The following is a 25,584-nucleotide window of genomic DNA, read 5'->3' as shown; positions in this document are numbered from 1 at the left end:
GCCTCTATTAATTGTACACAATGCAGAGAGTATAGTTATACTTCCAGTAGCTTTGGCAGACAGCATTCTGATATTAAACAGCCACTGAAGGTTAATAGTCAGCATGCAACAAAACTTGACACGCAAACACTTGCAAGCTGTTCAAACGAGTTTTCAGCCACCACAAGATTTTTCACAAGCACTTCCTTGGCAAGCAGCTATATAGAAAGTATGTCTGTCATACGGGTCACTGGATATGAGGTATTCAGCATATAGAATCGAGAAGTGCTTGTGGGAACTCCGTTATCTGGGACATGCCTTTCACCCATGCTCACCTGACAGAGGTTTCCTGAGAAACCAGCAGGACACAGACACTGAAATCCATTGATTTCATCCTGACAGTGGCCACCATTCAAGCAAGGGTTGCTTGCACATTCATTAATGTCTCTCTCACAGTGATCTCCTGCATAACCAGGTGGACAGAGACATCGGTAGCCATTAACCAAGTCCTAGGAATGAATAAGACAGGATTTAAAAGTTAGTACGATTTTTTTTTAAGCTCCAAAAACTTATCACCTTTAATAGGCCGAAAGCTGTCATAAGAAACTTCAGCTGACGTTAAACCAGGCAAGAGTATTTAGGAAAAAAGGTATTTGTTTACATTCTTAAATTTCTCAGTGGGATATGTTAAGTCAGATTTAAAACTGGAGCAGCCAGGTTTACTGTTCACATATAGTTAGATGAGCTTTACAATAAACAAGGCCAGCCAACAGTTCACTGGTGGCAGCAGTGGAGAAGATGAGTCATTTGCTGCAAAAAAAGTATATACTACCTGCCCCCACCCCGTTCTTCCCTCCTCAAAAGAGCCAGCACTTCAGCTGCTGTTAAATGACAAGGCTCCCTTGACCCTGCATGCTATTTTACACCTGGTGTATACTTGGCCCATGCAGACTAAAGCATCTTGATTTCAACACCTGCATTAACAACCTATTAAAAAAAAAAATCAGGCTGACTTACTCGACAGGATCCTCCATTCTGACACTGTCCAAGACAATCATTAATATCTGCAATAAAAAACAGCATACTTTTAGGAGGCAAAAAAGGATTTATATGAGCTAGTGTCTCTCAAAGTCCAGCTAGATAAACCTTTTGTCAAGTTTCCTGCATGCCTTCCTCAAGATAAGGTTATTATAATGGGTGGGAACATTCAGCAATTCTTCCAGTGGAGCTAGTGAAACTTCACATCATTGTTTAAGTCAGCTTATCAGAATATAGCCATGCTAAGGACTAATGACTTTGATAAAACTGTGTATTCTCATTCCAGACCAACTACTCCCTTTCTTAAAACATCACCAACTGCTGGTAGCTGGCTCACCATTTAAAGCACTGCTCAGGACTCAGTGGAGTGTATAGCAATATTTCCCCTTTAGGTATAGAATGCAAAGAGATGCTTACTTATATCACAATTCTGGCCAGACCAGCCATCAATGCAGTCGCAATAGTAGCTACCAATCAGATTCCTGCAGGAGTTGGCATTGACACAAGGTTTGCCCTCACATTCATTCGCATCTAAAAAACAGTTTGAACGGACAATGTTGAGCTGTGGATGCAGCAGAATGGGAAAAGAGTCTACTTTTTGTTTTCACAGTAATAAATCAGGAGTTCATTTAAAGCTCAGAAAGCAACTTAGAATATAAAAATGGATTAGGAAGACTGAACAGAATAAAAAGGCTACCCAACAGGAGTCCTCAAGGCCCCTTTCAATTCCTCTCCAATTACAGCACACTGGCTGCACTAATTAAAATCAATAATTACCCAGCCACTCACTAAGCATCATGTTAAAGTATCAAAAAACTGGAGACCTGGGCCAGCATTTCAAAGGAGCACTGCACCCTGGTCACTGGAATTAATATGCAACATGAAGAATGCAGACAGCTCATTCTTCATGATATCATCCACATTTTGGAGCCCAGCTGTGAACTCCTTGGTCTGGAGGAGTTGACATAACTAAGAAGATACAGAAGTTTCTCACAAAGCCAAAGGAAGGAAAGAGAACATGGAGGTGGGGGAGGGTGCATGAAGAAGGGACAGACTAGCACGGGTACACACAAAACTAGTTCACCTACAATTTAAAATACCTCTGTTAGACTTAGTAAACTTTGGAACTGTTTTTCTGCAACAGCCAGTATGATCAACGGTGCTACTCAATTAGGAAGCCATTCTATAAAGGGTGACTTAGGCCCCAAATCCTGAGAACACTTCTACATGTTCTGAATGTTAAGCCTCTCAACAGGCCTGGAGACTATAAAAGTCTTCACACGCCTGAAGCCCAACTCTTAAGGACCTGCAGGACTGATTCCCTGGTAGGCAAATTCTACAGTAGCAGTTTTGCAGAACAGCTTTCAATAAAGAGCAATACAACACTTACCAAGTTGGCAAGTTTTACCAGTCCACTGAGGTGGGCAGATGCACTTAAATTCACCAACTAGATCTTGGCAGGTTCCTCCATGGCCACAGGGATTTGGAGAACAATCATCAATGTCTGCAAAAAGAGGGCAGGAGGAAAGACTTAGCTTAGTTCAGGATATCGAAATCTTGGCACATACAGGGTTGCCGATAAGATCTGTTGAGAGAAGGGTGCAAAAAGCACTAACAGAGCTGAATGAAAGAACCTCACATATATGAAAGGGGGCAAAGCATCAGAATATGAATGGTCATTAAAAGCCAGCACAAACAAAAAACATGTTGCAGAAAGGTTAAAAAGCTTCCTTCCCTCCTAGGTCGCAAGTAGCAAGAGCTAGGGAAGGATAAACATTTATGAGCTTACTGCAAACTCCCCCCCACAACAGTACTTACTATCAGTGCAAGTTGGTCCAGCCCAGCCTGGTGAACACATACATTCAAATCCAGTTGAGGTTTCGAGGCAGCTTCCTCCATTGTGACAAGGATCAGAAAGGCAGGCATGTTCCGCTACACCAAAACATACAGCCATGTCAGGTCTGGTAAAGTCCAGGAGTATAAGCAGTCAACACCAGCAAGACCCACTTGCCACTCCTTATGCACAGCCCTGTGCTTGGGCCACCAGCACAGCTGCCGCTACATCTCATTCTCATTTAGCAGCTTTTGGTTTCACACTGTATGAAACTGGCAGGAAGTCATCTTTCATGCTAAGCTGACCTGATCAACATACCATGGACTTTTCGGCCTGAGCGGGAGCCAAGTTAGAGCTCACACCAACTGCAGCGAGACTGCTAGAGAAGTCATTAAGAGAGTCATCAGGAGTTTGATTTAGCAGATATCAGTCACTCAGCACTGAGTGAGAGTGAGCTTAGACCTTATCAGCCAGCCTTTAACCTCAGTAATATTACAAAAGCAAACTTCCTAGGCGAGGCAGAACGAGACCAAGATAGCTACCCGGAGCTGACAGGAAGCTAACTGGTAGCAATCAGCCCTTGAGAATCAGGGCACTTACCAATTTCGCAGTTCTGTCCCGAGTAACCCTCAGGGCAGGAACACTGGTATTTGTCAGGCCCCGTGTTGCTGCAGGTACCACCATTCAAACAAGGCAGGCGAGTTCCACAGTAGTTAAGATCTGTACAGACGCATACAAGGAGCAGAGTGGTAAGAGCCGAACAGAAAGGGTTTTGTTCAGTTACTCTAAATCCTTTCACAGAATGTGCCCTATGCACAACGGCAGGCCAAGACAGGGCAAAGTGAAGCCTGTATGCTAACAACCGGTGCATGGCTGGGGGCGGGGGGGGAGGCTAAAAAACCTAGCCAAAGGACAAAACCCCTGCCACGTTCTGGATGCTCTCTCTCAATGCTAGCTGCCAGCATTAAAATTCAAGTTTTACCCTTGGCTATCTGCAAGATTAGCATACCTTTGTCACAGAGCTGACCACCCCAGTTGGTTTCACAGAGGCATTGCCATGGTTCATTGCAGGTGCCATGGACACATCCTGGGTGTGGAATGCACTTATCACAGTACTGGCCTTGCCATCCATATTGACACCTTAATAAAAAAAAAAAAAAAAAAAGGAGCATGGAAACAAAAACTTGGAATTACTTTTGAAGACAAAAAGTAACTGCAGAACTCCCAAGGTTAAGTAAGATTTTTTTTTGGGGGGGGGGGGGGGTGAAAAGCCATTCAAGGTTTGTTTGAGGGTTTCTTGTAAACAAACATCTTAGCGGTTTCGCCAAGGTCTCTGAAGCCAGCCCTCCTCACAAAAGAATAACTGTTCTGAGAAAACCAGCGTGGGACCATTCAACACAATGCTACTCTATTCTGAAGCTCACACAAATGTGGCCGAGAGGGTGGGTGTATACTACAAATCAATCTCTGGATTTTGACAGAATGGATTATAAATTGGGAAAAAAAGTCAATAGGAACAATGGTTATCTAGCCCTCCCTCAGGACTGCAATGTCCCAGGCATTTTAGCCATAGTGTGTGCACAGGAAGAGAAACCAAACACAGCCATAAACACTACCTCCCAGCATTGTAGGAGACAGCAATAGAGCCAACTTATCCTAGTGTTATCGGAAATTACCCCCATGCTAGATTGTGGTAGAAGCCTTCTGATACAAAATTATGAGACACATATGATAAAGGGATTTCTTTAAAAACAAAGAACAAATACAAGATTTGCAGGGTGTCTGTGTGTGTTCGTGTAGGGGTTGGTTGTTTTGGTTGGGAGCGGGGGGGGATGACAAATTGGCTCGCCACATACTTAAGAGCTCATTGTTTTTCTGAAAAAGCACTCTCCATCCAAATGTTATCTACCTTATGGAGTTTGGTTTTTAAGTTATGAAATATTGCTAATCTTCAACTAACTACAGCTACTATTCTGAGATTTTAGCACAGTGGGGAAAAAACAGCTTAAACCATACAAAGTCAAGCATGAAACTTAACATGTTACAGCCCCCTCAAGCTGGAGCCTAATTTTGGAATTGCTTCTCTCAAGCAAAATGAAACAGGGATTTTTCATATGAATAAAAAAAAAAACCCATGCACATACACTTGGGAAGAGAGAGGGGTGTAGCTGAAGTCATAGGTTTACTAAAATACTGTATTTCATTAATAGAGCCTGGCAGTAAGTGATCAGCAGTAATAACTCACTGAGCCATTACTAAATTATGAAAATAAACTTCTGCGTAGAAGGCAGTTAGGCTTTCTTTTCAAAAAGCTGTTCTCTGCCCAATAAGTCCTTCTCATGGGAAACGTTACAGGGCTCTAACCAATGGCTAAATCACCCAAGGCTAATAGTATGTTTAACTTCCTTTCTAAAACTCGCAGATGACCAGTCACCTCCTAATTAAAGATTTTTTTTTAAATGGATGCATCAATATCAGCCTGTTCAAAGCTCATGTGAAACAACTGAAGTTCTGTGTATGAAAAACAAAGTTAGTCTAAACTTAGTTTCTTTGTAACCCATACTAAAAACAGAATGGGGTGGAGGGACAGGGAAAGACCACCTTTTCTGAAGCAACTTACTGAACATCTTCTGATATAGAGAAAAAGAGAAGATGGTAATAAAACATCAAATTTGGGACCTCAGGTACAGATTTCTATGACATGAAAACTTGCAGGGATGCACTGATCTTTATAGCGGAGGCCACAGGTTTTCCCAAATGCCTGGGCCCTTTACAGCCTCCCTTCCTGCCACATTAAGGAGGCAAAGCGCTTTAAAACCTTTCCTCTTGCTTCAGTGAAACAAAATGCAGTAACAGTGAACTTGTAGAGCAAGCATATAATTTTTTTTTTTTTTAATTAGTGCTTGCATTTTGGGACTGATCTAAGAAAACTAGACAAGGGCTATGGATAATTTTTTTTTAAAAAAGGGAAAGTTAGTTCCAGAATCCTGGAATTTGTTCTCATTTAATAATATGTATGAAGCAGTTTCTCATGAGAAATTTGAAGTTTCTTTGCTTGTACAATGATTCATGAGTAGATTTGGTTTTGTTGGCAGGCTCATCTTGAAGCAAGTTACTCGCACCAAAAAGAAAAGGGATATTTTAAGTACATTTGCAAGTTGTCTATTGTACCAGGACCTAGAACAGTTTCTGCTAGGATGTTATTTTTAAACTCAAGTTGCATTTGTAACATACAGACGACATGACTCATCAAAACTTAAGAGAATATAAAAATCTCATTTCTGCGTTTGCTTTAAAGATATGGGACTCATTTGGCAAGCAGAAAGGATCTGAAAGCACCAGAAGGGCAGTGTTGTTTTAAAACTATGCAAATCAAGTGTGGGAAAGTTGCACCTTGAGTAAATAAGAGCACTAGTGCATGTCTGGGCAGTAAGTGGGAGGTGAGAGACTTAGAAAGAGAAAGGCCTAAAAACAATTCAGGAAACAAAGCCTGTTGTTCGGACTAGGAGACAGCAACCCTACAAGGCATGTTTATTCTGAAGACAGTAGCACAAATCACTGGTAGCCTCAGCTGATAATACTTCTTGCGCCATCTGGCCCACACTACTTGCAGCGTGTTTTTTAATTAAAATATCTATATATATCTATCATCTCAATCACAAATGGGTATTTTATTTAGCCTGTATAGGCTAAATTTATTTATTTTATTTAACCCCAGTTACATCCATGCAGTTGAACATCAGAAACAAATTGAGTAATTTTTTGTTGCTTCGCACCTGCTTCTCACAAAACAAATCCACACACATTTCATTTTTTTTAGTTGTGCTGTCAGCACTATCCCTTAGGAAGGCATTTTTATGGATTCCCAAGGGAAAGAAGGGACTGCTGGAATCATCTTGTTTCACCTAGGAAGGTGTAACACAGGCCACAGGACTCGCATGAACCAATACCCATCACCAGAGCTTCTCTTTCAGGAGATGCATCTAGCCTTCAGTTAGACCCTTTCTCCAAGGGCAGATGCAAACTGACCCCTGTTAAGATGCAAATGGCTTTCTGTTCTTGAAACCCCATCTGTATTTTACCTTAAGAACTCTACCAACTTCACTCTGTAAAACATATGAAAAACCTTATACTGACCAACTCATAAGCCTTCCTACATATTCTCCCTTACTCCCATTCTAAATGATCACCATGAAGGAGTTAAAAACTTTTAATAGCTTGCCTATAAAAAGCGTTCAAATTCTATACCCAATAACCCTGTATTGATCAGGGAGAAAGCCCTCCCCATATAGGAAATCTGTAGCATATAATTTGAGACATTCCAAAAATTTTAAATTGTTGTGTTGTGGCTAAACTCTACTTTTCATTGTCTCCTGGCCAGAACTGAAGAGACTTCAAAGCAGCAGCAACAAAATTCGGCATTCATCAGTATCTACTGACAAGATTCCATCCCAGCTATTAACCTCTCAGCACTCAAAGCCTGGCTCACAACAGCAAAGGAACCAAGAGATTTTACTAATCCCATTCTGAAGAATGCTTGACTTTTGCCTATTGATGGAAGGAGTTTGGGAGGGGATGTGAAAGAGGGGGAGAGGAGCAATAGGGCATTGAGTTAGAACTTTTAGCAGAAAAGCCCGTAACCACCCTTTTTTGTTATTTGGCTTTTTTTTTTTTTTAAGCAAATGAAATTGGAACCATTTATACAGAAGCAATTAGTCACTACTTGTGGAAGCAATTTACCACCGTTTCTCCATTTATAAATAGCATCACTTCAAAAATGAAAAAAAAAAAAAAAAAGAAAGCTCAGCTATCCATTTATCTGAAAAAAACCAAAAGAAAACAAAAAACACTGCTTTTCTCTTGGTGCAACCAAGTATGTATAATAGGCCCTTACAAACTCTGGAAGTCTCTGACCCCTGCCATCATCACATTTTGTGTAGCATCATTTATTCATAATTACTTAGCAAAAACATTTTGTTTACCTGCACTCTCCCGGTATTTTGCAAGAACCATGTTTTGGGCTACAACCCTGACGGCAAATAGCTGTAAAAAAAGTTATACAGAAAAGGAAAGTATCAGCATGCTGTCCATTTCCTGCATTCTCACACTCGTGGGAATGCTTTAATCTCCAACTAGCATTGTAATCCTACCAAATCCATGATTTAACAGGTCTCTCATATCAAGTCTATTGGAAAGAAGCTGAGGTAGGTGGTGCCTTATGACAGCAAATCCACCAAGTCCACTAATACAGCTAGCTATAAAAGAGATCCCACATAATCCCATTTTAAAGAATGCCTCAGAGGCAAGAGAAGCCATTTCACTTCATAAAGCTACAACCCCCCCATTTCTGCACTCAAGGGTGAAATAACCCCACCCTTGCACACCCACGAGTGTTACACTAACAAGTTGAAACAATGTATTTTCCCCTTCATGTACACACATGTACACAGCATGGTGGGCATCAAGATTTAAAAGTACTTAGGTGTTTTGTCAACAAGACAAGTCAATGTTTAGTTCCTCCAGTTGATACGTTTCTCCCATGATGATAATGCTGGTCTAAGGCTCATAATGTCAGCTCACATAAAGAAGAAACAGGCTGGAATTTGCTGAAGCCCCTTCTAGTGCAGCTCCTCTCTTTACATTTCCTCTGCACCTCCAAAAAGGAAGTCTTCACTTAAGTTAAGGGGGTAATATGTTTCTGGGTGTATTTACATAGGTAATCACTGCAGGAGGTGGCAGTGCAGATTATATTCAGGCCCCTTCTGTTCTATGCTTCAAGGTCAGGTTTATAAAATAAAATCTGCCCAAGTTTCCAAAAAGTCATTTAGGTACTTTGGAAAAGCTTGTCTGCTGAATGCAAGGGTTCATACAGTAAATCCTGCTATCTGTGCAGTAGGTACATGGGCAGCAGCACAGTAATCAACCAATCTAGTTCAACAAGAATAGCATGGAATAACCCAATCCCCCCCACAACCTCACTTTAAAAAGTCATCTCTTTGTCCAGTCAATCCTTGACTCCTCTTCCAAGGTTAGGCAAGGCACCACTTAGGGACTGCAGTGACATGGACACTTACCCTACAGGAATTATTTTTCTATGGCTCAGCATCAGCCCAATCTAGTGGTGAAATATTTCATATGCTTCTACCAGTACTCCAGGCTATACAAAGGTATTTAAAAAGAATAAAACTCAAACAAATAAACAAACCACACACACTTCAAATATTAAGTAACAAACCTTTGTTGCATTCCGGTCCCATCCAGCCTTCCAAGCAAGTTTTGTTGCCATTCTGATCGCATGTATGGTGCCCAAAGAAGTCATCCCTTGGGCGACAAAACTTGTTGCAGCCAAAGCCATAGTAGTGCTCATCACAAATCACACGGATCTGGTACTCAAAATGGGCGACGCCTGCGTTCTGTTTCAAAGCCTGCCACTGACGACTTGGATTGATCATGCCAGAATGGGATGCCTTTTCAATGATGCTATCAGGATCTACAAGTCAGAAATGAAGGTACGATTAACACTTTTGCTTAGGAGTTGGTCCCCTGTGCTGGCACTCCATTAGGCATACAGGCTTTTTGTAACAAAGCACTGCAGCAAACTGACTATTTAACTTCACGGCTTTAGCTGAAAGATGGATTCTGAAACACTTCTATTAATTGAAATATATATGCTGTATTCTGAACCAGAGCTTGGAGTGGAAACAAACCCTTGAACTGCTCAGTCCTGACTTCAACTAAGTCCCACATATCCAACAGCTAAAGGGGGGCAACAAGGCTGGGACAGGGCAAGAATTAAGAGACATTTCTTCATGCCATCAGTAAGTATGGGAACCTCAAGTTTGATACATCATACATCTTGCTCTGCTTAATGCGTTATTAGTAATATATTGCCTATTTTTGGCAGTAATGAAAATCTCAGGCCATCAGCCTGCAGAAGCCTAATAGACAACTTTTACAAACTGGATATTAAGGGCCTACAGGCTCCTAGAAAATAGGTTATAAACCCAAATGGGGAAAAACATACCTTCCTTCTGGCAGAGGAAGTAGTGATTTTGGCATTCAGTTGACATAGAGTGAGCTCACTCTATTTGGGAAATACTGTACAAGTTATCCCTTTAGATGCTAGGCTTGGATCTTTAGTGTCAGCTAAGAGAGATGCCTTTCTTAGCAGAGTCAAATTACTTTGCATGCACTACAGATTTCCCTTCTCTCCTTTAAAAGTATTTCACAGCAAAAGGTTTAGATTTTGTATGAGACATCTCATTCCAGCAAAATTTTCCAGCTTTTGGAAACATACAACTGTCTAAATTGTAGCTTGAAATAATAATAATAATAATATTTCACATTTGCTCGGAACATTGTATATATCTGTGGTATTTCACTTTGTAGTCCAGGTCTTGTGACTTAAATGATCTGACACTGCCTTACGACCTGCTGCTAGCAAGCACTTGACTGCAGAGTGAAAGTTTATCATAAAACAGCCAAAATACCCTTACAGACCTAGAGCAAAAACAAAAATAAGTACCAGGCTAGACTGTTCTGTGTGTGAAAGCATAAGCCAGAGACAGAAAAATTTGAGGTAGAAGGGCACCTTGCCAGTAATGTGTTAGAAGGCTCTGTGTGAAATATTAGCACATTTAAGTATTAAGAAGTAAAATGTATCAAGTAGTTTATTCATTCTTTCAACAATAAAAAAAGCTTAGGATTTTACATAAGGCAGACACTAAGTGCAATAAAACCGCTTCACAAAGCTGATGAAGATGCATGGGCAGTTCTTGTCTAAAGAACTTTAGAAATGTTCATTACAACCATTGATTTTTTAGTTTTCAAAAGAAACTCCCAAGCTAACAGTTCTTCAAGACTATGTAAAACCTACAATTTCATCCCTAAGTCACACCTATCCTACTTGTACCTCTAGGAAATGCTTTAATGTACTTGGCTGCCCTGACACTACCACAGAAGTGCATCCATCTCTTATTTCCCATTTTTTAAGCCACCCTGGTACTCTTGAAACAGAGTGCGGCATCCATTCCATTTTTACAGTTTAGGAGTTGAGGTCACCAACTTCTTGTGTAGTTTGTGGTTTTCTCCCGTTTAACAGTGTTTTCTTTCCAACTCAGCTCTCACTTGTACTCTGATCCTCACCCCATGCCTGTATGTGATGGAGGAGAAGATTCTCAGATATTTTCAGTCCTGTGAGTCACTTAAGTTTCTTTTGCCATGAGTAATTTAGATGCTTAAAGACTTTTCAATATTGGTATAAGTCGCAGCAGTACAGTGCCTGAATGTGAATGTGCACTTCTTCTGTGTAGATATAAAGTTCCTATACCCCAGGGGTGGACAGAATATGACCCATGGGCCACATCCGGCCCACCAAGCAATTACATCTGGCCCGTGGGGCCCCTTTGCAAGCCCTGGCCCTGGGGCTGCTCCTCTGCAAGCCAGCGCATCCCTGCAGGAGGTGTTGCTTTGGCTAAGCAACCACCCTCCTACCCTAGCTTGGCCTGACCCGCCCCTAGCCCTGAGCTGGTGGGGGGACACTACAGACAAGAAGCCACTGCTTGGGAGAGGCTTTTGCTGGTGACCCTGTGGCTGTTTCGAGCCTCCCTGCCCGCCTGCAAGTGGGGGCCCCTACCATACCCCCCATTCTAACCCCTCCATACCCACACTGCACACCCCTCCACCCATACACCCACTCCCCAACCACACCCCCCCTTGCCTCCTACACAAAATATAGAAGAATAAGACTGTATCTTGAGCTATTATGCAATTGCATACTATGCAAACACATAGATCAGGACAAAAATCTTTTTTTTTTTTAAATAAAATTGAAGTTACAGACTTGATGATCTGCTCAGGTCCCTTCCGACCCTACCAACTATGAAACTATGTTTGATTTGATTTGATTTTTTGGTATATGATTAGTTTTTTTTTCCCCGGTTTCAAGACGGCAGACCCTCCCACCCAAAGAAATACTTCCAGGACAAGGGGAGACACTTCCAGTGGCAAAGGTCAGGGGTTAAGGGTGAGACTTCTGGTCCCAAAGTGGTAACCAGGGGGTGGGGCACCCATCAAGGGACAGGGCTACCCTTGCAGCCCTTGACAGCTCACCAAAACTCGTTAAGTGACCCTCCAGCCAATATAATTGCCTGCTTCTGTTATACCCAGTGATCTTATTCCTGTAAGAGACTAATCCAGGAGAAATGTTGAAGCCTGCGCCTATCCATTTGTCTTCAGTGGGACTCGCCAAGTGATTCATGTTACACTTAGGCTTAAATAGCTCACCAAAGTTCCCACTGGGACCTTGCTAAAATGGCACCTAACATCTGAGGCACAGCTGGCGCCTACACACAGATTTCCCTTAATCCACTGTCTTCACCATATTTTACCGTTAGGAATAACTATGGATGCATCACCCAAATTGCACAGGGACAATGGGTCTGCTTTGCTTTTGAGGGAAAGCCTTTTACACAGTGTTCTTGATGTTACTTCACCTCCTCACAACAGTTCACTCTTTGGTAACAGAAAACAAGCTGCAACTTCTTTTCTTGCCTCCACCCTGACATCCCTCCTCCTTCCCTCAGCAGATCTGGGGATGGCTATTTGTTACAAAGAGGGGTAAGCCACATTTCACTCAAGTTGGCTAGTCCTTTGTGTACATGGCCAGCCAAATTCTGCAGAAACACTCCCATTAATTCTCAGGCTCTGACTGAAGCAAGGGTAGATTGGTGGGATATTATTTTGCTTCTGACAGGGTGAGAGATGATCACTAAATATCTCTTCCTCTGATACGGGTCAGAATAGTTCAGCTGTGCACACAATTTCTGATACTGTTCATGCAGGCTTCTAAGACCCTGGTCAGTACCTGGCACCAGCCATCACCAACAGAGTAAAAAAAAAAACTCTCTCAGAACCAGCTACGACACTGCAGGCCAAACATTTTAGCAAGTCTGCCCTAAATTAGTCCCACATCTTCCCTAAGAGCCACTCTGATCCACTGCCTAATCTGCTGCTGTGCTCTCTGATCTGCCATGTGCCACACAGAGGCTGCCCATGCCACTTGTGACATGCATGCTGCAGGCTGGCCAGCCCTGAACTATGACAAGTTTTTCTTTCTAGTTTTTCTTCACTCTCCCTCAGTACCACCTGCCAGTATACACTACCAAAGGCACACTGCTCCAGGCTTCAGGAAGAACTCCCAGAAGCCTGCTACTACTCCATCCCAAAGAAAGATTTTAAAGGGTACTGAGAAGCAGCAGGCAGCAAAAGAAATAAGAATGAATTCAGCCAGCCTCAAGGGAAAGCAACCTTCATAGCTCCCTCAGTATCATCCATCCTCTGATAAAATGGTTAGAGGAAACATTACTCTACTTAAAATTGATGTAGTGGAAGAAAGCAGCTTCTGGTATCTTTTTAATTTGTACCGTGCACTTAGCATCAGAACTGGCTGGTTTCAAGCCCATTTTGTAGGTCACCTGCCATTCTAAACTGCTTCATCTCAATTTGTCAGCACAAGCACAAGACAAGAATTTCCAGGCTAGTCTAGAAGCGACTAGCCATTTTAACCACTTTTTGACTACGGGCTGGCATTTCAGCTAGTACAGCCTCAGGGGGAAAAAAAAAAAAAAAGAAATTAAGGTACGTTAACATGCTTTTGGCCACCCAAACTGATTCGTTACGTTTGACGTCTTTGCCTCAGAATGTCTCCTACTTATGGTTTAGTTTACCTTAGGCTAAAACCGCTTACGCTTTGCTGGAATTCATGTGCAATTGATACTAGTAATTTACAATAGCTCTTTGACATGCTGCAAGATATATACAATTAACAGAGCTGATATAGCATATAACTAACAGTAGAAAGATGGAATCTAAATACAGACATGAAGACAATGACCTGATAGGTTAAGCCATGGCCCTTGGATTTCAATGGGGCCAGGATTCACCATGAGCACTACCCAGGGGAAAGATTATTTTGAGCTTATGGTGGCTAGGACAGAAGGAAGGGAAGCAGAAGCAGGAGGCGGATGCAGTCTCGATTCTTAGCGATACTATTTCACTAGGAAGCTCAACATATGCCACCAAAACAGAGAACCTACTAGAGGTATAGCCTTCTTTAAGAGCCCTTGCAGAGGGAAGTTATAGAATTCAATAAGGATTAAAGCATTAGGGTTCCACAGGAAGTTCTGTAGAAACTTACAAAACCACCATTTTATTTATTGGCAATTGTACATAGGTTTTGAAACGTTCTCTAGAAAACCTTATTCTCAGTGGCACTTTGAAAAAAAGAAAGCGTGCCGTCCATTAAGCACAGGCAAATTCCTTCTAAGCAAGGTGGTGATACACAAGAAAAAAGGTTGGGTTTACGCAGTACAGCTACTTTGGCAAAGCTACTGGGAGAATTTAATCAGCAACATAGGCAAGACTAAGCCTGCCCCTTGGTCAAACATGCTATTGAAAAAAAAAAAACCCATGAGAATTTTGTTCGAAGACAATTGTGCTTCCAGAACACTGGAGCAAAGAAAGGATTCATTGTGTAGCTTTGGAAAGTCAGTTTCATGAAAATACATGAGACCTAATAATAGAAAAAGTGGCAGAGACCCAGACTGAGAGGGGAAAAAAAAAAAAAAAGTGGTATCCTACTGTAAACAAGACCTTCATTTTGAATGCAGAGACATCTTCCACTTATAATTTGACACTGCCAGTGTAGCAGGCCCTATGGATATATTTCCCTTTACCCCCACATAGTGTGTGTAACTAAGGCCCAAAGAATTTTCTGATTAATGGTTCTGGGATGTTGTCTTCTCTGCACGCTCCTCTCTCAGTAGTAGCTAGAGCAAACTAGGCAATACCTGGTGTCATTTACTAACACCTTTCATTAAGTTACTACTCTACGCAAACTTTGCAGCATCTGGAATGAATGGATCCTCTTATATGAAAAGGAACTGCATATATGAGATTGCTGTGCCCAAGAACAGCTCCAATTGGGTCTGTCTGAGCACACGGATCTGTGCTCCTCCTTCCACGCAGTCTGGAGATCATGAGTCCCATGCTGCTGTTGATAACCCAAGTAGTTCCCATTTTCAAAATAACTGGGATTACAACAACTAGACACAGATAGGTTGGGTCTGTTTTGGGGTTCATTTGGGGGAGTTTTTGGGGAGTGGGGGATGCTGGAAAGAGTTGGGAAGACAACCCAGTATTTTCTTCAAGAACAAAATCCGGGAACACCATAAGTCACCCAATTCCTAGACTGAAGCAACATGTGGATCTAATGGCTTCTGATGCCATGGGAAGGTGAACCCCTATACATGCACAAACCAAAATCCTGAGCTTTGTGGAAACCTCATGCTCTGCCCATTAACATTTAAATACACCATTTCAGAATACACGCACCCAGTTACAGCAGCCGATTAATAGCACAGCTCACAAGCTGCAAGGATTTTATTACTTCCTGTGGCTAACAGGAAAGTTTCTGAAACTGACCACATAAAGCCATTTCAGGGAAAAGATTTCTGCCCCACTTTTCAGCCAGCTTCGTCACGTGGCACCTGGTAAATATTTTCCAGTGTCCAGCTATAAATCCTTAAATTTAAATCCTCCATCCCAAGGGAAAAAAAACTAAACGCTGATCAGCTTTGTTTTTCATCCCAAGTCATCAAAATAACTTTTACATTTAGTCTTATTTGGCTTTTATAAACTGTGTGGGTTTTTCAGCTCTGAAATAAAGTTTTGAAAGCATCCAAATCATTTAAGTCCCACTGCAAGTCAAAAGGATTTAGGCTCCCAAGTACCCTTTTTAAAATCTGACTTGGGTGCTTGTAGGAGAAAAAGTTACCTATCATCTCCATTCAATAATCCACCCTCAACTCCTCACCTAAAAATGGAGGACACTAAGAACACACAGCATCCCAGACCCAAATCCCGTCACCCAATCTGTATAGGCAAACTGCACATGTGCAGATGATGGTATGACATTTTTCCCCACATTCAGCAGAGAATGTGTAGGTTCTTGTCAGCAGAAGTTGTATCGTGACTGGGAGAGGGGAGGGAAAATGAGCTGCCACAAATTAGCTGCCCTCTTAACATAAAGGCCTTTCAGTAGATAGTCATCTGAGGAGTTTCAATGGAGTAAAGCAAAAAAACACTTACTAGCAGAGTCATTGCTGTAGTCCCATGCCTCCACAAGTAATGTATAGGATCTCTGTGAAAACAGAAATACATTTGTTAATACTGCAGAGACAGCCTTTAAAAAAAGTAGTTTGTAGATGTGCATACATACACACTTTATATATTTGATCTATCTGTACAGCTGTAATAGGCCATTTTCATTTATTTAGACGCAGATGTTCCATCTCTCCCACTCCGGAGCTTGCCCATTTAGGACAAAATAAGCAACAGATTATACTTGAGACAAATGCAAGCCTCTAACCCCTTAAATCAGACTGGATAAGGTAGCTTAAGAGACCTTTCACCTTGGATTGCTCATCTTTGTCAACACTAATGTATCTTATGTTCTTAACCAGGAAGTACAGCTTTTGACAGTGTGCTGTAGCAAGAACTGAACACCTTTGGCAAAGATACATCATGGCAGGGGGGGAGGAGGGCGGGGGGGGGGGAAATAAAAAAATCAGCTGCTTCAAAAGAATTTTAGTTACAAAAAGCCCTCTCTTTCTTCCAAACCCAGACAGTTTTTTCCATCCTGAAAGCAAGGAGTGTTGCTAAGATTACCATGCTCTGGCTAAGCAGTGCAATCTCTGGAGACGTTGCCTTTCAGCACCCCCTTTGAAAGCTTTGTCTGCACTAGGCCATCACTGCTCCCACAAGTATCAGGTAACTAAGGAAAGAACTGATGAATCTGGGAAGGGGGTGGGGTGAGAGAGGCAGTGTAAAACAAAGCCAAGGAGCAAGCTCTTTAGAGGAGCACAGAACAGGAAGAAGTGCTAGTCACCTATGTGTCACAGGTATAGACAGACTGAATGTGCCAATGTGTTTTCTACCATTCCAGTAATAATCATAAGCATTCAAAGGGATCCCTTCAGGCTGGAAAAATGCCAGCTATTACATTCAAGCTACCTCAGTCTTCAAGAACAAAGCCAATAAAACATGCCCTGCCTTTATCTTGCTATGCTCTAGTTTGATCCTTCATTTTCCAATACTGTCATGGTCCCAAAACATGCTTATAAACCACATTCTTAAAAAAAAAAAGAGGAGTCAGAAGGATCAAGCATTCAGCAAGAAACCAAGACAGTGGTGATCAACTGTTTGTTTCTAATGTGAATGCAACTCTCTCCACCCCAGTAAGGAAGGGGGAGGGGAGGGGAGGGGGAAAAAACAAAAACAAAAAAGCATGCACAAATTAGGTCTGTGCATGAGAAGTTACACATCACATGGCTTATTTTCTTTACTTCCCATCCCATTGCCAGCACTAGGTAGAGATTCATTTGCAGCCACTGCAGACAGCAATTATTAAATAGTGTGCTACCAGAAATGAACTGCATTAAAGTAGTAAACAGCTGCAAGGTGCAAATCTCAGACAGGACTTCAAACCCACTTTAGAAAAAAAGAAAAGAAAAGAAAAGTTCTGCTTTGCTTTCTTATTTCTCATGACTGGACACAGCATGCAGCCTCTGAATGAAAACCTAATTTGTGATAGACACCAGCTTGGACTATAGCCTAAATGTTTCATATTCAAAGCAAACTAGGATTCTATTTCGTTCACTGATAACTGTGGGAAAAGGCTTCAAAAGTAAGCAAAGCTGGGCAAGCTGAGACATGTGCCCAACCTTCTAAGCAGAACCTAGATCAGCCCAAACCATTTTTGGTTAATAGTTCATCAATAAAAGTTACACATTATTTGTTACTATTCTAGAACCAGTCTAGTAACTTGAAGGAAACCCCTAAGACTGATTGGACTAGAGCTGCCAAACAGCTTTAAAAAGGTTTTCCCATGCAAGTTGTGAGCCCTATTAAAATGCACGTTTCACTTCATTTGTGGTACTGCTACCCAGTCACCATCCCTCCTCAATTTAGTTACAACACTGAGAATGAAGACATGTTACTGCAAGCTTAGAGGGAAAAAGAAAATTAGGGTGATGCAGAAAATTAATTATAGCAGCCCACACAACTTCCAATAAAGTGAAGGATGTTTTCCTTTTTGCCTTGCACAATTGTTTTGGAAGATATTTTGTCTAAATTCATAGCAACAGTTCCTGCTCAGTTCTCAGGGTTGTTTACCAACACACCTCACCCTCAAGGAAAGGAAAGGCAGAATTGTGGCTTTGAGTGCTGCTGTTGCCACATCCCTATGACCATTTCCCAAAAATACATGGGGCTTCATTATAACAATAAATAAAAGCAAACACTTTTAATAATGGAATGGGGGGAGGGAATGGGGAGAGAGCTGGAGAACTTCCCCTAGCAAAAGATTTTTCAAAAATATTTCCCCACCCCCTCACAACAAAAATATTTGTAGCAGAACATAATAGGAACAAAGTAAGCAGTGGCATGGATGTTAGACTTTTTTTTTTCCCCAAATAATTTTCATAAAAAGTGGCTTAGTAACATCTTTATTGATACAGTCAGACTATTGCATTTCATTTGGCCATGCCAGAAAAAGAAAGCAATTGTCCGCATAGACCACTTTGTTGAGATGTTAGAGCATTTTAAAAGGTGCACGTCATCCCCACTCTTTAGATTAACAATTAAGATATCTCAGGAATGAATACTTAGAGCATGGAGGTTTAATTTTTCTCATGCCCAAAGCTGACCCCTGCCCATCTTCAAATAAATATACATCCAGACACAAGAATTCCACATCGTGCACCTTCTTCCATCAAAGGAAGGTACCAGGCAACAAATCAGCAGCAAGCTATGATAGAGTCACACCCAATTAGCCACTGTAAATCTGATCTTCACCAGAAGGCACAGATTCCAACAGAAGATGAAAGCCAACTTGAAAAGAACTTCAAGCCACTGGCTGGCAGAATATTCACACTTTCACGGTTTATTCAGTGCAGAGAACACACTATAAATACACCATCACCACACTTGAACCAGGGGTACAGAAGCTATGAGAAGATTAAGATAGTTGGGCTTATGCTCAAGGAGCATGACAAGCACCAGCTTCATCTTTTTCCTTTTTTGGTAGAGGTTGATTGTATACTGAAAGGAAATCAAAGAGAGTTGGGAACCATACTTAAGAACCATCTACTAAGTTTAAAAGCCTTTGATATTTATTCCTGATCTACACATAATGCCACAAGACCTTTGCAGACCCCAAAACTCAATCCTCAAGGAGTCCTCACTGGGATTCGACAGGGCATTGCCACCTCTTTCCCAGATTAGTTGTGTGGACACAACTTTGAATATATTCCACTGAGCAGATGCATATTTCAGAAAGACTTTAAACATATGATAGGCTCTGAAGAAATAGTTGCCAAAAATCAAAAAAAAAATATATTATCCAATTTCAGACACCCTTTTTGATACATCAGGAGAGGACCAGGAATACAGGAAGACAGTTCTTCGGGACTTCTGACAGACAGGGGAGAAGGCTAAGTTTCTCTCCGCACGTTTCCAGAAGCCGCAAGTCCTTCTGAAACCCTCTTTACTTTTCCTCTCCTTCCTTTTCCCCTCCCCACTACACATAAGAGCACTTCAATGAGACATAGCAGTAGTACAATTTGTAGAGGTACCCTTTCTTCTTCCGGCTGTGGCCAATGAAACTTTGTCTTCTTCTGCCCGAGATGTTTAACCATGCAAGGTATTTTGCAAAACATACAGAGCATTGCTTTGCCAAGTGCAATGGGAAGTCCACATGATTGTGCAAGCTTCTCTTCTATCAAAAAGGGTAATCAGGTTAAGCATGGTGATGCTCAACCTGTGCCTTGACAGCCACATGCAACTCCCCCAGAGACTAAAGGACTTGGAGCTACCCTCTTGCTCTCCCTGAGACTGAGGCAGATTGCCAGTCTCCTAACACTGACAAAAGGGGGTGGAAGAGTGGTGAGCAAATGGGTGTGGTAAGGAAAAGGGAAAATAAGGAGCAATTCAAAGTACCCAAGAGGCAGGGAGGGGGGCAGTGCTGAATAGGTTTTCAGCTAGTCACAAAACCACTTCCGCAGAACCGTCCACAAGGTTCTCCTTAGGCACCACCTGACAGCAAGTCAAGATGACACCACACAGGCATGCCAGATCACGCCGGTTCTTGTTGTCTAACTCCATTTTTGACAGAGCAGCTGTCCAAGGCTGAAGATTACTGGTTTTGCCAGCCAATGAAATACAGACATTTTTCACAAGAGAAAGAAGGGGGAGAGAGAGGCTTGTGTTGAGTGCAATAAAGCTTGCATCTTTTGGGGCCACCTAATATAAACCAAACTACCAGTTTTAGTCTGAGGACCTAAGCTGGCCTGGCATGCAGTTCTGGTTTTTATTAATGTAAGCAGTGACCTTGCCTCCCAATGTTCAAGGCCTTTGGGAACTTCAGAAGTGTTTGACTCCACATGCTGTGCAGTATATTGGAGGGCCAGTCAAAATACAGCTGTACAATAATGGCCCCATATGAAAAAGGCAACAGAGCATTCTTTTACCCTTCATAGTGTGAAGCAAATTTCTCTTTCTTGGCTGTACTGATGGTGGTAAACACTTCATTTCCACATTAATGATGGGACATAAAACACACACACACACAGAATTGTATAAGCGGCTCCCAGGAGCTTTTTCCTTTCGAAAGCAGAAGCTAAACCAGTAATTGAAGTCAAGAACTTCTCTGTGATACAGCTGTCCCCTCTTGCCAAATGATGAAGGACACAAAAGTACCGCTATCCAAACTATGTGTGTGCTGCATCCAATAAACCAGGCTGATCTCTGATCTGGCAAGCCTACTGGAATAATGAGTATCCTGTGAATACATAATGTGCTGAAGTTGCCATTGTATGAAGTAGAGTCCATGGTTTGTCTGGGAGCCGAGCTATGCTGAGTCTACTGTTGCTTCCTGTTGCTTGTCCTGTATTAGCATTATTTTTGGATAGACCCCATTATGTTCTGTAATCCTCACTGCAGTCAGTATGGCCACACCATTGTTCTTGGTTAATATTAGCAGTCAATGCCTCCGTCTGGGTGGCTGGACTGCAATGTATTCTAATCACAAAACTAGCATGCAATAACCAAACAATGTACCAGAAAGATTTTTTTTTAAACTATAGCATCTCAATTTTAAACCAACTTTCTTTTTCTTTTTCCCCCCTAAAGTGATCTCAGCTGCAGGGAGCATATCACAATAGCATTTTAATCAGTGCCATATCTGGTTACAGGGTTATTTTCTCACGAAGTCCCTGCTTGTCAACAAAGACCAGTAAGCAGGCCAAGATTTCAATGGTCACTTTAAAGCCCTCCCCAACAAGATTACCCGCTATTCTTGTCACTGCCCCTACCTGTTTAAAGAATCCCACTGATAATTAAATGCACCAGTTACAAAAGGGTGGCAAGGTTAATAGAGAGAATACCTAGTAGCCAGCCAAGCAAAACAGTCAGGTTCACACAGAGCAAGCTTGAACAAGAGGCTTTTCTACTTATTTACCTAAATGCATAAAAACTGGGTTGAGCTGGTAAAGGTCTCTGAACATTTGACTATTTACAAACCACTTTAACCACTTCTATCCACATTTTACAGTTTCTTCTGTATGCTACAACAGTGATGAATGTAATTTATACTGTAGAACAGCGACCACAGAACCATGAGTTCCATGCAGTTGAGCTTTTTTTCCCCCCCCCCAACTTGATTTTGACATCTCCCCCCTCTCATCTTTAAGACACATTTAGGTTAATGAGTTGAACAGAGTTTACAAAAACGACCTCAAAATGATTCCATGTGAAGCCGCCACCCAAAAGTGGGAATTCAGGATTTTTAAAACCAGCTCCATTTTCCTTAGTGTGGTTTACAAGCTACAAGGCAAATTAAAGAATTGAAGTGAAAGCAGCAAGCAGGTACAGTACAACGCAAAATTACTGGACTGAAGCTGAAATAACTGCACTCACCCTCATTAAAAACAAAAGCCTTTACTCTAAAGACATACACTACCTTATCAGCTTCAATGGCTTTAGAATTAGTGTGCTTACATACTCAGCTTCAGTTTATAATGGCAATGGTAGGATTCATTAGGTTAATCAAAAAGCATCAGTTCCATGCAATTTGTTTGTGGACACTTGGATTTCTGGCTGCACAAAGACAATAGCAATGATGAACTTATGCAGTCTGAAAAGGCTCCCAATACAAGCGTTATTTTTTTTTTTCTTTAAACAGAGAAATATGCTGGGCCCAATCCAGATGCCATTACAAGTTAGCTGGAACAGGTCCTTATTTTACCAAGAACAATGATATGAAGGGAAAAACTGGTATTTTTAGACATTCCATGACAATCTGAGCAATAGCAAATTGGGTTCAGCTAGGACATGAAATCCCAAGCTGACTGAAACATATCTATCCATTAGAGTGCAAAAGAGGCATCTTAAAAAAAGCATCATTCTTCTACATTCTTAAGAAAGAGTCATTTGGATGCCAATTAGGTTCCAGAGGGTCACTGAAATCAAGCACTCCATTTTGAACAAAGAGACACATGCAAACCAGTGGTCTCCTAAGCGTCAGCCAATGCAGCGTTTCCCACGGTGTTCCAATATCAACATTAATCCCCTGTACTGGTTGCACTACTTGAAGTTAGGTGCTTTCGTGTAACATGCATCTCTTCTATACCACCCATGCAATTTCACAGATTTTTGAGCAGAGCATGACTACTTACTTACCTGGCAATCTGAGTTTTGGCAGCACCTAGAGATTGCTACTGCCAATTGCAGGAAGTTAATTAGGGGCAGGGGGTGGGAAAAAAAAGCCTCTGAGCTACTGGTTAGTCGTATATAGTACTTGGGGCATCAGCTACGTAAGTCTGATAGTGTTTCCCCCTCAAGTTCAAAGATTATTAGATCAGACATATGCTAATATTTTGGAAGCTTCTTGTCAAAACAAAGAAAAAACATAAGCAAAACAAAGTCTATAGCTAAACATGTCTTTGTTTTTCTGGTTACTGGATACTAAAAGGAGAGAAGGCTGTGCCAGTCCAAAGAGCTTCTTTTAAATCTTCAGAAGCAGGAGTAAATTTTGTCACTGAAGAGGCAGCCAGTTAGTACTTTCTTAGCCCAAGGGCAAAATAAACACAGGAAATACAAAACTGTTGTCTTTAAATATCACAGTAGTGGGTTTAGATGCTTTTACACCTCACTATGCATTTGGTAGGTTGATGCAACTGGTGGGTGCACTATTAAATAACAACAAGGATCACAATTTCAGAAAAAACAAACTATCTGAAATCTGAGCTGTGCATACCAAGGAGACTGCCAACTTTGACCTGCTTAAAGCACTGCTGAACCCCAAGAGATCTCTTTTTGCATAAAAACAAAAATGTTGAGTGCTAAACTTTGCTTAGTGAATTAATGCAGGGCACCTTTGAAACAGAAGACACAACAGGCACTGCCATTTAAAAAAATTTTTTTTTGTGATTTTAACAGAGTCTAAATTAATCCCTTTGGATTTTGACTGACTACTTATGATGGCAAGATGCATTCCACAGCACAATTTATCCTCAGTGGCTTGCAAAAACTAGTAAATGGAACATGAAAAAGCACTGGGTTTTAGACTTCCATGAAAAGCTTTACTTCTTTCACAAAGTTATCAAGAAAATCACCCATGCCTTAGAATGGGCCCATGCTTAACTGAAGTCCTGGCTACATTTCTAAGGAGAAACTGCAATTTACTGAAGTCCTTCACTTGCTATTGCAGGTGCAGCTTTCTGGATGCACTCTATTTCCTTCATGCTGGTCCGTTGCCCTGGTTTCCTAGCAACTTATTCAAATCTCCAATCACTTAAATGAATTTATGGCCCACTATCCCCACACCCATTACTCACAAGGGTATACATCAAAACCTGCACAACTGAACTGCGCAAGTTTTTAAAAATTCAAAACTGACATTTAGTGTTGCAAGCCAAACCTAACAACATGACCAGACCAAATTCCAACCTTCCCTATTTTGCCTAATGCATAAAGTTCTACACATAAACTATTCTCAACACCAGACATATGGAAGCAATTGACTGGGGGGGGAGGGAGGGGAGTCTCATTGCCTTGATTTTCTTTATGTCACTGAGTCTAAAGTTGGAATTTCCAAGAAAAGCCCTCCCTTAAATAAGAGGAAAACAGAACTGATGCATATTCAGAGATAAGTTGCATGGCAATTGGAAATTCATGAACAAACAGTTCTAGCTTCCATAAATCTTTGATGGCATTTTCAGCTGGGTATGTACAAGTACCAATTCCTCAGATATACACTGTGAAGACAAACTATTGCCTCCCAACTAAGTCACTGAGAACACATTATGGTAAGTGTTTAAAAGAAACTTTAAATGCAGCAATCAAAGGAGGGTATAACAAATTTCAGTGTCAGGTTCACATTAGCTGTCACAGTAAAGAGACTATGTTACTGCTCAGTTCTTATCTTCAGAAATTTAGGCACTCCCGAGACAGTTTGTATATCTAATTCTAGGGCAAACAAAAGCTTTGCCACATTAAATATTCCTTTGTTCCAATGCTTTTTAAAAGTCTCAATGGCTAGTGAGTAAAAGCCATCTCCCTGTGGAAATGAAAGTTAGAAAGCAGGCTGGATAAGAAGTGAACAAACAAGTTGTTTTTTCTGCAAGAGAGTATGCAGCATCTGGTCATAAAATTTCAGCATCAGCAACACAGGGTTCTAAACTTGTAAAGCAACACAATTAAAAATAAAATTAAGAAGAGATGATGCACCAAAGAGACTCCACTGTTCAATTAGATACAGCAAACAGCACAATGGGAGCAATTCTTTCACTAATGCAGATGAGCTTGCTAGAATAGGGGGAGTGAGCGGGGAGAAGGAAGATTACTGATAAAAATATATTTATTTAATTCCAATTTGTTTGACTCCTGCTCATTTATACACAAATTATAAATGATCTATAAATATATAAAAAAAAGACATCCTCAGGTGTTTCTGAAGGTGAGACAAGATATCCTAGATGAGCCTGCCCTTCATAAAAATGACAAAAGCAGCACTACAGCCACTGGCAGTACTTCAAATACCACAGATTTTTACAAAACCCTTTATCCCTTTGATTGCATATTTGATAACAGTTTTATCTCATTTCAAGTAAAAAAAAAACCCACACAGGGCTTATACTTCCAACAGAGAATACTTCTGTGAGCTATACTATTGTACTTTGTAATTCTATCTCCTTAAAAATGTGGACTTTATTTCACCCTCGGGCCTCTGCAAGCTTCAGTTCATAGGACTTGATCCTCAGTATAGGAAGGTAGGAGGCAGCAAGGAACACATGGCTGGCTGCGATTATGGAGTCAGTGACTGTCCAAGGGGGGGAGCTGAGGGGCAGCTCCAAATCAGCAATCTGAGCCCTCCCAGGGACTTGCTGGTCCTTATCCAGATAGGATGGGGCAAGTTTTAGAAGGGGTGGAACAGCTACACACTTCAAGCTTGCTGGCAAGGGCAGGGACTGTGAAATTAGTCACACCTCCCCAGCATGCATTTAATAGTACTTACTTTCTTCCCTTGCAGGAATGACCGTAGGCACCTAAGATTAAGACAGGCGGATTTTCAGAAATGCCCAGCAAGGGCACTGGGAGATATATTTGCTCAACAC

The 25,584-nt window shown here is 41.4% G+C and overlaps 1 protein-coding gene across 1 annotated transcript in view; it reads right to left on the bottom strand.

Annotated features, from left to right (window-relative positions):
- The window catches only part of JAG1 (jagged canonical Notch ligand 1), a 37,692-nt gene that overhangs the window by 9,111 nt on the left and 2,997 nt on the right, over positions 1-25,584 (bottom strand). The window contains exons 3-12 of the mRNA XM_090051351.1: positions 16,001-16,052; positions 9,087-9,341; positions 7,834-7,894; positions 3,861-3,991; positions 3,452-3,571; positions 2,836-2,949; positions 2,408-2,521; positions 1,435-1,548; positions 997-1,043; positions 315-488 (exon numbers count right to left, since the gene is read on the bottom strand). Of these exons, the coding sequence (XP_089907477.1) occupies positions 315-488; positions 997-1,043; positions 1,435-1,548; positions 2,408-2,521; positions 2,836-2,949; positions 3,452-3,571; positions 3,861-3,991; positions 7,834-7,894; positions 9,087-9,341; positions 16,001-16,052 (1,182 nt within the window). The remainder of the gene's footprint in view (positions 1-314; positions 489-996; positions 1,044-1,434; positions 1,549-2,407; positions 2,522-2,835; positions 2,950-3,451; positions 3,572-3,860; positions 3,992-7,833; positions 7,895-9,086; positions 9,342-16,000; positions 16,053-25,584) is intronic.

The sequence above is a fragment of the Crocodylus siamensis genome, chromosome 1 (genome assembly GCF_052110815.1).
Source record: "Crocodylus siamensis isolate JL-2025a chromosome 1, ASM5211081v1, whole genome shotgun sequence".
NCBI lineage: Eukaryota > Metazoa > Chordata > Crocodylia > Crocodylidae > Crocodylus > Crocodylus siamensis.
Note: the sequence above shows the minus strand (reverse complement) of the source record. Positions and strands in the feature narration are given on the sequence as shown.